The sequence below is a fragment of the Zootermopsis nevadensis genome, unplaced genomic scaffold, assembly GCF_977971745.1.
Source record: "Zootermopsis nevadensis isolate Lab colony 2312 unplaced genomic scaffold, Znev_1.0 Znev_ptg000017l, whole genome shotgun sequence".
Lineage (NCBI taxonomy): Eukaryota > Metazoa > Arthropoda > Insecta > Blattodea > Termopsidae > Zootermopsis > Zootermopsis nevadensis.
Genome location: NW_028259149.1, coordinates 13,412,599 through 13,424,863, shown reverse-complemented (window position 1 = coordinate 13,424,863; position 12,265 = coordinate 13,412,599). Strand labels below are relative to the sequence as shown.

The 12,265-nt window shown below is 39.7% G+C and overlaps 1 protein-coding gene across 2 annotated transcripts in view; it reads right to left on the bottom strand.

Moving 5' to 3' along the window:
• Nucleotides 1–12,265, bottom strand: part of Sytbeta (Synaptotagmin beta) — an 80,866-nt gene that overhangs the window by 28,124 nt on the left and 40,477 nt on the right. For both annotated transcript variants that reach the window (XM_022074871.2, XM_022074870.2), the window contains exon 2: nucleotides 10,464–10,680. In XM_022074871.2, coding sequence (XP_021930563.1) covers nucleotides 10,464–10,679 — 216 coding nt within the window. In that variant the 5' untranslated portion in view covers nucleotide 10,680. The remainder of the gene's footprint in view (nucleotides 1–10,463; nucleotides 10,681–12,265) is intronic.

Here is a 12,265-nt window from a genome sequence, read left to right as displayed (position 1 = left end):
TCTCCTCTCTCCCTTCCGCCCACACTAATTCCTCTTGTTCGCCTCACACCCTTTTCCACTCGCTATCCAATTCCCTTTCTTGACGACAGACAGGGCAGAAGGAAGCCTTTAAGGCTTGCAGGTAATAACCAGCAGAAGACACACGCTTGGCTGAACTACGAATTCTCTAGGAGAGATTCAACGTATTTTCACGAGCTTCATTGGAAGGCAGAAGTTGGAAGTTGGTAGATATTAATTTTTGGTGTAACACATTGTAAGGTTCTGAAATTTAAAACAAGTTTCACGATCATTCTTCACTCGCGGCACACCCTAATTTATCAAAAACATGACGAAACCCGACGAAAAGGGGTAAAAAATACATATGACCATAAATATGTATCTACATATAAATCCTTCCCGCATAAGCGTACAGGCATATAAGAACAAAACTTAACACGTATCGAATAAAATTGTCGGCGATGAACCAGTTTGTATGTATTTATTGTGAATTGTAATTACGAAAGATAATATAATGCCTTTTTTCTTAATATAATGCGCGAATATACAAATATACAAAACTTATTCAAGAGTTCAGGTACGACTATTAGATGCGTCAGAATGAAGGTCTGCTGTCTCGAATCTTTACTGCCAGATGCTTACGTGAGTGTGAAAAACGTTTTTTTGTATTACACTTATGTATACACAGAGATAGTAACGTATGTATCACAGCATACAACAATTTCACTGAGTTAAATGCAATTTTAACTGCTTTTAGACTAAATACACGTCTTCACAAGCCTATAAATACCTGATCTGTTCATATTTAGTGATCCGTAGTTTCATTTATTTACTTTTTACAAATGAAACTAAGCAATAATATATAAAAAAAGAATATCATGCAGAAAATTTGAAGTCAGAATAATTCTAATTAAAACGACTGTCTTGAAATGAGGTTATGTCATTTTTACGTGACCTGATTTGTTTAGCTTAAAACTGAACACGCACATCAAATTAAAACGAATAGCGACTTTACTTCTAGGATAACATGGATTCGGTTTAACAAACCTTCTGATTTTTCACATGCGTCGTTAAATGTGAGAATTATGTTGGAAACATATGGAAAGTGACAATAGTTCTAGGGCTCCATCTCAGAATTTTATTGAAGATACTGAGAGAAACACGAAGACCACCTCAGAACAGTCAGCCTTCGGGACAACAGTCGACCTCTCAGGATCTCTCAAATAAGAAACAGGAGTTGCATCAGTGTTAGTAACGGTACTGAGTCTGTAACAATTAAACGAACAATGGGAGGAATACATTGGAGTCTGTGAACCCGGTACATCTTCCGGCACTTGTGCCTGGTTTCCGGTCCATTATTCAGCAGAAGTTGTCACCTCACCCACTGAAATAAATCATTCATCAGTGATTCAGTCCCCATGTCAAGTATTTGGACAGTTAGTCAGTTAGCAATCTGGAGTGCTGGTAGCCTAGCTTGTTGGGGCTCGATCGATCATAGCAAGGGCTGGGCAGGCCTCTGCACAGGGTCATCGAGAAAAAGAGAGCTACGGCGAAAATGAGATCGCCTTGAACAGCGTAGGTTCACGCACTGTCGGCAAAGGATCTTCATTAAACTCTTCTAAATTACTGCCATGTGGTGCATTCAGTTTCCACAAACAAAACTCATTACCGAATATGGCCGTATAAACATTACATCTGGTATGGTACAAATGCCACTACATAATTCAAGACATAAGCATAAAGATAAGTATCATATACTCATGTGGTATATGCACGTTATGACTAACCTTCGAATAACCATTTAATTTGATCATCTGTAGGGTTCCGGGCGAATCCACACAACCTCCCACCCCTTATGTATGTCAGTTGGCCCTCCCGCCCGGAAAGGTAGAAGTATATTTTGATGTGGAGGGGGTGTACAGTTCAGAGGTACCCCCCCCCCCCCCCAAAGCAATTGTCTGCTTCATACGCTAAGCAAACCAGAAGTGGGAAACGGTGCAGAAGCCATTTTCCAACTTTGAAATTTTATAACTTTCAAAGTATATAACGTAACGAACACAAAATTTGCTTTGATGAAACGATTACTTTGCGATTAAGTCAAAGTTTCCTGTATCGGCATCTTTGTTTCCATGTCAAGGGACACGTAACGTCACTCAGAACTACGTCACATGTATCCTAGCTCATGTTTCATAATGCGGTGTTCAGACCACTCCAGCCTCTGGCAGCCTGGCAGGGAACTTCGTCATACGTGGGGATAACCACAAAGGAGGAAATGACGTGCCCTTTAAACAGTAAATAGAAGGAAAATGGTACAGCCGTACTTCAATTTATTTCATTTACACTGAAAAAGAATGAAAACTCAATCTACGTAACAATTAAGAAGTACTGCAATAAGTTTCGATCAGTACTCAAAAGTTTTGCTTCAGCGATAAAATTGGCAGAAAGACGGGATTTTATGCGCTTTAGGTCTGCCCTGTACTTTTAAAGGCGATATGAGAAAATATTATTGACAGGTTTTAAAGGAGTGTACTGTAAAGGTGGGAGATCGATGGAACTGGCACAAGACCGCATCCAATGGAGAATTTTGATGTTGACGCTGTTGGATTTTCGTGTTCTGTTGCCACAGTTATCTGTGTCTCTGTTTCTCTCCTTCGTCTGTTAAAACAATGGCTCTATGTTTGGAGTAGCGTCTTCTTTCGTTTTGGAGCAAAGAGCCATCAGATGTAATGGAATTAAGATTTCTGTCTTCTGGGTTGTTGCGCTGTGTGAATCGTCCTGATGAAGGAGGCAGTATGACCTCTGAAACGTTGGTAAACATCGACCAGACTACATGGCGCAACAACCCAGAAGACAGAAATCTTCATACTCATCGCCCTTATGGTGGAGGAAGTATGACCTCCGAAACGTTGGTAAACATCGACCAGACTACACGGCGCAACAACCCAGAAGACAGAAATCTTCATACTCTGATGACGGAGGCAGCATGACCTCTGAAGCATTGGTAAACATCGACCAGACTACACAGCGCAACAACCCAGAAGACAGAAATCTTCATACTCATCGCCCTGATGATGGAGGCAGTATGACCTCCGAAACGTTGGTAAACATCGACCAGACTACACAGCGCAACAACCCAGAAGACAGAAATCTTCATACTCATCGCCCTGATGATGGAGGAAGTATGACCTCCGAAACGTTGGTAAACATCGACCAGACTACACGGCGCAACAACCCAGAAGACAGAAATCTTCATACTCTGATGACGGAGGCAGTATGACCTCTGAAGCATTGGTAAACATCGACCAGACTACACAGCGCAACAACCCAGAAGACAGAAATCTTAATTCCATTCCGCTTTGAAAACCTCAAATCATACATTACGTAATGGAATTATTTTTCCTCTTACATAAAATGACTATCCTTTCTCCTGGAGCAAAGCCCCCGTTTAATGGGTGGAGTTACACCTACACCACTTATTCAGAAGTCCAAACTTTTCCTGATCTTTTTACCTCCATTGTGAAAGGAAGACACTTGACCTTATGAAACGCCTGTAACGATCTCATTTATACTGCGTTCAACACAATGGAGATGGAGAAGTTGCCTAGGCACCCGGCGAACTCATTCACTTGTGAATATCCCCTACAGCTCGCTCTTAAGCTGCATTCAACGAACCAGACATCGAGGCATCTAGGGGCAATGCGGAACACTACACTAAAAAACAAACAAATACCCAACGAAGTTAAATGTGTGAGTGCAGTGTACGAACTTGGGCAGTTGATGGTTATTCAACGGGTCTGAAAAATTCCTTGTTTATTCGGACCCAAAAGTTTGCCACCGTGTTAAAAGGAAATTAATATCTTTGGACAATGTTTCCGTTCTTCTAAGATTCGTTTTAATTCTATCCTCCCATCTATTACCAAGCGTCAACTGGTCTGTGCCCATGTGGATTTTTACTCGACACATTTGTTTATAGATCCTTATTCCCCCTTGATTTAACCAACCAAACAATATTTGGCAAAGTATGAAGCTCCTCATTTTGTAATTCTATCCTCTTTCTTACTAATTCCTCTCTCTCTCTTAGATGTAAATATTTTCCTCGTCACTCTGTTCTAAATAACTCAGTCTGTGTCCTTTTTTTTGGAAACAGAGACCAGATTTCACGTACATATAAAACAGTGGTAAAATGATACTTTTACGTACTCTAATATGTATTAAATTCTAAAAAAAAATTGACTATGACTTATTACAATTACATTTACCATTAATTAGATTTCTTTATCTTGTCCTTCAGCTGGTATTCTAAAAATAATACAACGTTTCCAAAACTGGATCTGTTTGTTTTGTATTCTGTGATAAGACATGAACACACACATTTTAATCTACGTCTGATTACAAACCAAGTACCTTTACAATCATCTAATATAATACATTTCTGTATTTTGCCATATTTATCTTATGGCTTTGCTAACAACACCAAAATACTATTGATCCAACTATGATCAACGTCACAGCTATGTTGTATTTTAATTTCGTGTAAACCCGTAAACAATTTATAATGTTGCCCTCAGAGAGATAATAGTTTTATTTCTAGAACAAATATATATAAAAAAATATTAGGCTAAAATAAATTAATACATAAACGATTGTGATTTAAGTACAACGTTTATCATGGTAGCAAATGTAGCCACGGTGGTCTAGCGGTTAGAACGTTGGCCTTGTAGTTCTGGGGTCTCGGGTTCGATTCCCGGCGGTGCCCGAATTTATAACTTGTGTTGGGCAAGGCCGTGGTCTAGGCAACACGGAGTTTTCCTCCGGGGGCTTCTTCCCCGGTTTCTCCGTGGCATCCCAACAATTACTCCATTCACACACAGAAGAAGGGAATGGCAAACCACTTCTGGATCATCTGCCAAGAACGTATATGAACAGGTCCCAGTCCGAGAAAAGGATGGAAGGATCCTGTTCATATGGACCTGTCGTCAGACAGAACACTAAATAAATAAATAAAATGCTTAAAATGTGGACTTCGTGTACAACTAAGCCACCTACCGATTCTGAGATATGTTGGTTCTTCAGTCTAAACAATGTACAACGTATTTCCTTTTGACCGTTATTAGGAATTAAGCTAGAAATTTACCTTGTAAAACGCGTGTTGTTATTACAGTGCACAGAACAACGTAATTTTAGATGCCATTATAACACAACACCTCAGAAATCTACATTAAATCTGGTGATGTTCCTCAAGCTACTATTTTGGCAATTAAAAAATACGTGTGTGGGGAGGTCTCAAATGATTTGGTATTCTTACGTACTTTTATAAAATTCCGTCTCTTGGTTAATGCCAGTGTGGGAGAACGGGGTAAAGTATACTGATTCCATACTACAGTAACATATCTTTACCTATAGATTGACCACAGAGAAGAATAAAAACGAAAATGTAATTTAGACAAGTATAAGAAAATGACGATGGAACTTACACGTATAAAACAGTAAATATTGAGTTGGGCAAGATAAATGAGGAAAGAAGCTGTACTACGAAACGATTAAGTATAAGGTAACAGAATATAGAGTTTATCTTTGCGTAGCCCAATCTCCAATCCCTTATTCAGAAAGTGTCACTCCGCTTTTTCCTGATGAGTTGGCTGTAGAATAAATATTGGCATGAATGTTAAGCCTCAGAATAATGGCATGTGACGTATCATTCGTTCATACAATCCATGTTTCTAAAATAACCCGAGAATCTTTCATCACATTCCAAAATAACGCACTCAACAATTATTTCACGCCCCGGCCGCTAGGCGCCACTACCATGCAGTAGTTACCCCCAACTTCCGTCTGCTATCCTTAAGATGGCTCTGGCTGCATTATATGGCAAAATTTTATACGTATACATTCTTTCCATTACATGTATATAAAATAGAGAGTCTGTGTCTTTATATCCGTCCAAATATTTCATCTCCAGAACCATGAAACGGATTTTGTTTCATGTTCGGTAGTCTAAATGTGGTAATCTGTCTGGGTCCAACATATGAACTGGCATAGTTCAGTCGGTAAAGTGACTGGCTTTATTTATCTTTGTTTATTCAACGACGCTTGAAGGAACTCGTATTATTTTGAGACAAATGACAGGATGAAAGGTGAGTAATTAATTCGGAAGATAATGAAAGAAAACGGCTGTTGCCAAATTTAAGATGTTATTCCGAAATTTGCATGTGAAAACTGATGAAAACCACAAAAACCTCAATCAGGATAAATTGTTTCCTATCAACCACACAACAGGAATGCTAACCACTAGACAGCAGCGCAATTTTACAGTGCGCTAAAATAAAAGTTCATAATTTTTCTCGGCTCAGAACGACAATTCTTTAAACATTTTCTGGCAGACTACTTCGTACAATTAACTAAATCTATTCGCACTGACAGACTGTTCTGATAGTCAATAAATTCCTCGCTTTTGTGAAACTCGACGGTTCATTATCGTGGTTAGGAGTATTCGATAGTGGTCCCTATTTCGAGTCAAAGGAATCCAATTTATACTTCAAACCCTAATGTTTTAAGGCCTATTTTAATATAGTATTATCCTCCCATTTACGCCCAGGCCTTTGAAGCAATCCTGTGGGTTTTACTTCTAAAACTTTGTATACCTTTTTCATACCCTGCACACGTTACATGTCCCGCCCATTGTCACTGATTTAATCACCCTAACGACACTTAGTGAACAGCACAAATTATAGAAATTCTCACGTCTTCTCCTCGGCATATTGTCTCCAAACACTCTCATCCCTTATTTAATCTTCTGACAGACTAAATGTTATTCCCCTACCAGCGGATGTCACACAATACAGAATGTCCCATAACGATGTATACACGCATTCAATGAATTAAATAAAGACATTTTAATAAACTAAAATATTACATACGTCAGCGTCGTAACTTAGTGAATTAGCGAGTCTACAGTTTTTATTATTATTATTAGTGTTCTGTCTGACGACAGGTCCATATGAACAGATTCCTTCCATCCTTTTCTCGGACTGGGACCTGTTCATATACGTTCTTGGTAGATGATCCAGAAGTGGTTTGCCATTGCCTTCTTCTGTGTGTGAGTGGAGTAATTGTTGGGATGCCACGGAGAAACCGGGGAAGCCCCCGGAGGAAAACTCCGTGATGCCTAGACCACGGCCTTGCTCAACACAATTATAAATTCGGGCACTGCCGGGAATCGAACCCGAGACCCCAGGATTACAAGGCCAGCGTTCTAACCGCTAGACCACCGTGGCGGTGAATCTACAGTAGGTGTTCAAAATGACCACAATAGTTTACCCTAGGTAAAATAATGAACTAGGTTACACAACACACGGAGATCGACAACAAGGTTAATATTCCGTATTATAATGTGTGTGTATATCTTTTCGAAACATTTCGTATATTTAATAATTCTTCGAATTTGCACTATCATCGAAAGTTGTTTTGTAAATGATTTAATGTTTTACTTAACAAAACGTCTGCTTCTTTATTTAATGACGCTTTCAATAAAATTATTGTAAATGATGATGACAGAAGACGGAGAAGGTGTTCCCTGCTATCACAGAATTTGCCAGAACGAGAAAAACACGGACGTCAGTCAATAAATCGACTTCCGGGTTCATAAGAGGACGCAGCTCTCCAGATTACGAAGCTGTTGTGGTGGTCACTATGCCTAGAGATCGATCCCTGTGTTAAGTGATTAAAAAGGCATGATGGGCAGGGCATGTGGAATGAAGCGATGAAGGAAGAAATACATCCTGCTATTTAGGAAAATAAAGCGTGCAGGAGAAGGTAATATTAGATTATATCTTTCAGAAATATGTTGTTAATTCTATAAGAACTTGTCTTAGGACATGTACCCAGTGGCTGACTTTACAGAAGAAATTCATGAAACTTCGAAATCCATAAAATCAAGAATTTTTCCGATAAATTCAGTAAGGGTTTAGTGATCACCTTACATTGTAATTAATTTTATATTATGATTTATATTCTACTAATTCTTTATCTTTCTTTATATTAATTTACATTTTACTCTATCTTCTGTCTTCGTATTCGGTCACGTTTTTCTTTATGTATGTACGATTCTAGCTACTAGTCTTACATACAAAGTAATTCTCCTTTTGATATGAAAGCAATTCTTTTTTGTATTCAAAACAAACAACAGAATGCCTGTAACCATAACAAACATTTCTTACATCTCAAGTACGTGCCATGGAACACGTGACTATCCAATAAATTTCTGTAACATATACAGACCCTTTCAGAAGAATAATAGCGAAAGCACACAGTTTCGAGCTAACCTGAAGCAATTTTAATACTAGAAGAGAAATTTCAGGGATTTTCATTAAAAGGATACCAGAAGTTCCTTTTGTTCCGAGTAAAAAAATAATAATTTTGTGGTTTAATGTAAAAAAAGGAGAAAATATGCTAAGTCACCCCCCCCCCCCTACACACAGAGACAGTGGATAAAGTACATATCAGTCATATACTCAAACTTAATTTAGTTTCAATCCACGCCAGAAGACAGCCTGCCACGAATGAATGAAATGAAAATTATATCCCAATCTAAGGTTATTTAACAACGATCTTTCAGTGCAGAAAGTGGTTAATGTATGATTGAGACTTCCGATTCTCAAGGTGGTAAGTATGGCGCTGTCTTCTGGGAAGTTGCGCCCTCTAGTCTGGTACAAATTTACCGACGTCTCAGAGGTGCTTACCGCCTCCATTATCAGGGTGGTCCTAATGATGGAGACAGCAAGAAACTTAATTAATATTATTTTCTGTTTTTTTTAAGAAATCTTTTCTGCTGCATAGTTTAAAGAGTGTAAATGTTCGATGTCTTCGAATTTTGTTAGGTCACAACCTTGTAATCCTGGGGGGTCTCGGGTTCGATTCCTGGCGGTGCCCGAATTTATAACTTGTGTTGGGCAAGGCCGTGGTCTAGGCAACACGTAGTTTTCCTCCGGGGGCTTCCCCGGTTTCTCCGTGGCATCCCAACAATTACTCCATTCACACACAGAAGAAGGCAATGGCAAACCACTTCTGAATCATCTGCCAAGAACGTATATGAACAGATCCCAGTCCGAGAAAAGGATGGAAGGATCCTGTTCATATGGACCTGTCGTCAGACAGAACACTAAATAATAATAACTAACTACAGCACGTGTTCGAAATGGTGACCTTCTTGGGCTGAACATGCCAACAAACATCCTCGCTGTCTTTCTCCCCCCCCCCCCCCAACACACCATCATGTTATGAGTTATTCGACACATTCATTTCTGAACGTAACTGTATTCCATTAGGCCTACAATATTTGTCAAAAGTCCGTATACAATCAAACCAGCAAGTGGCTCTTAGTCGGTTAATGCACAGCATATATTATGGTAGTGCTATATTTCCATACAATGAGCTTGAAATGACCAACTTACGAGACTTTAATAGGGTTTCGAGGGACTGTGTAACATAAATGCCAAGGCCTTTAAATTGGGGAGAATTTTGAAAGGATCGGTCATGAAGCAGGTTCAATTAATGTATTAACTGAATAAAAATTTTCTTGGATATTATCCATCGTCTAGTAAATATAAAACGTAAAACGACGTTTCGGAGATGGAACTCTATCTCCGTCTTCAGGTTCCTACACAGTTGGGCCCACTAGATAGAGCTATCTCCGGAGATAGGGATAGAGTCCCATCTCCGAAACGTCGTTTTACGTTTTATATTTACTAGACGATGGATAATATCCAAGAAAATTTTTATTCACCATCGTCAAGAAGTTTTAGATTTGATATAATGTATTAACGTTGACTGGATGGAATAAAGAAAAATTCGACGAACCCCTGACAGGTTAGCATGTCACCGAGCGGAGATTCGAACCCAGGCAATTCGGAACATGAAGCTTTACTAGAATAGTTGCTGAAATAAGATGTTATATTCTTCGTTTTTCAAAGTGTTAGCTTGGCTAACGCAGTTAACACAATTAACATGAACGCTCCACCACTGGCGTACTGCAAGCCATCAGTGTACTTCTGCAGTAAACCCGATTCCATTTTCAGGCAGTTTGTACGTACATTTTGACGTTTGTCTTCTAAATAATTGGATACAGTGTACGGGAGGTAACAGAGTCTAGTAAAAAGAGGTATTACCTCAGTTGGGATTCACGTGAGGCTGTTTATATAGGGCATCTGTCAGCAAACATTCTCCAGTAAGAAGAGAACTGGGTGCATGTTCGTTTACATCCTACGAAAAAAAGTGCCCGAACAAGAGTTTGATTGTTTTTCCAACTACACGATTTCAAGAAATACAAAAGTGTTGTGACATCTAGCGGCATCATATTTACACAAAGCTTCACGAAAATACGTCAATTGCTTCCAAAGTTATTGAGGACACGGCCACATATCTTTTCTTAGAAAATACTGACGATGGTGAGTGAATGAGCTAGCACTTACCTTCTTCGTCACAGTGTAGATGGTCTGGTGCTGTTTTCTCTTCTTGAAGCTCGGCCACTCGGCACCCAGCAGGCCCGTGTCTCCAAATCGCTCCAGCTGACTCCAGTCTTTGCCGCGTCTCCGCAGCGCGTAGTATCGATACACGACAATCGTCATGGCCACGACAAGTGCCAGCCCAGTACCAGCAGCAGCTCCCAGCACCGCCGAGGTCACCATCCTGTGTGAAAGTTTCGTTAACCATTTGAGATTTGACTTCGAGATATCTCGCAGATGAACTTCGATACGTTATTGACAGAGTCGATATCCCTGTTGGTGGAGGCAGCAAGCACCAATTAAATGTCCGTAAACTTCTACCAGACTAATCGCTAATAAACTCACTTTAAATTTAACAAATTACAATTTGTAATCAATAACAAACTAGTAACTGATATGAGAATAATTGTCCTATTTTTATGAATATGAAGTTCAAACTACCAAGTTCTTTCATGATACTTACCGTCATGAAAGAAACCAAGTTCCTTGGTCTTAGAAATGACAGTCAATTAAACCGAAAAATTTACGTGGATCAAACATAAAATTAATGTGATTTGCGATGAGATTTCCTCAATTTCCCGAATACTTTGCACACTTTCAATCATTAATAGTAATGACGCCACATGCAGCGTTCCAGTCTCAACAGGACTCCCAAGACGGTGACCCTGTGTTTTGATGAGCGTCGACACGCCGCCCCGGCACCTGCGATGTCAACCACAAACGGCGTAGCTTAAGGGCAATGTGCATGTGAATACCCTCCCCATATATAATACAGGACGCCCTCGATATCCGACGTTATCTGGTTCCTTAAAAATGTGAGGGATCAGGAAGTAACGGAATCTTGTCTTAAAATGATCTTTCGTGCCAGGTAAATCATGGTCCTTAACAAGAAATTCGGTTTTTTGGCAAACACGAGCAAAAAATTTGATCAGATAATCAAATGTATTCACGATATATATATATATATATATATATATATATATATATGTACACATATATACCCATGGAAAGTAACACTGTCCCACTATACGCCATGTAAGCACTTGGGGGGGAGTTATAGCTCCTACTCATTCTTAACCTTGGCAAGAGACGAGGGTGAGTGGTCAGCGTCACGCTCCGGCCGCACTTTACCCACTGGAAAGGACGCCGATACCCATTGGATAGGAGGCTGGGTGAGCCACAGATCCGGTCTGGGAGCAGAGACTAGAGTAAAAGTCCTCTGCCCCCGTCGGGGATCGAACCCCGGTCGTCATGTACAGAATTTAATTTTAATAAAATGTCTAATTTTAATCGGTTTCATTGAAGAAGCTTCCAGCGCAGAGGCAGAGTTCTGTGAATCGTTCGTCTTCTTGAAAAAATAATCCACAGATGGTTGGGTTCTAGCCTTCTTCATTTCAGTGAGGACTTCCTTGTGGCAGCGAAGATCAGCTTCCACATTGATTTTATCCCAAAGACAAGTAAATACGGGGGGAAATCGTCAATGTACTAAGAGATCGTGAAACAAAATGAGTGCTGTCGATAGACTGAATCGTGAGACGTCTTTTCTCCGTGAGTCATATTTACGAATGCCGCGTGGGTACAAGATCGACGGATGAAAGAAACCGACGAAGGATAACGAGGGAGTATTCCGCTCTGGAGATTTAGAACATTATCTGAGCTCAGTATAAAAATCAAACAGATTGTGACATTCTTTGTTTCTGTTACAAATTCCCTACTTATACAAACTGGTCGAAAAGTCGCGCGTCCCATTTTAAATTATGTATTAATGC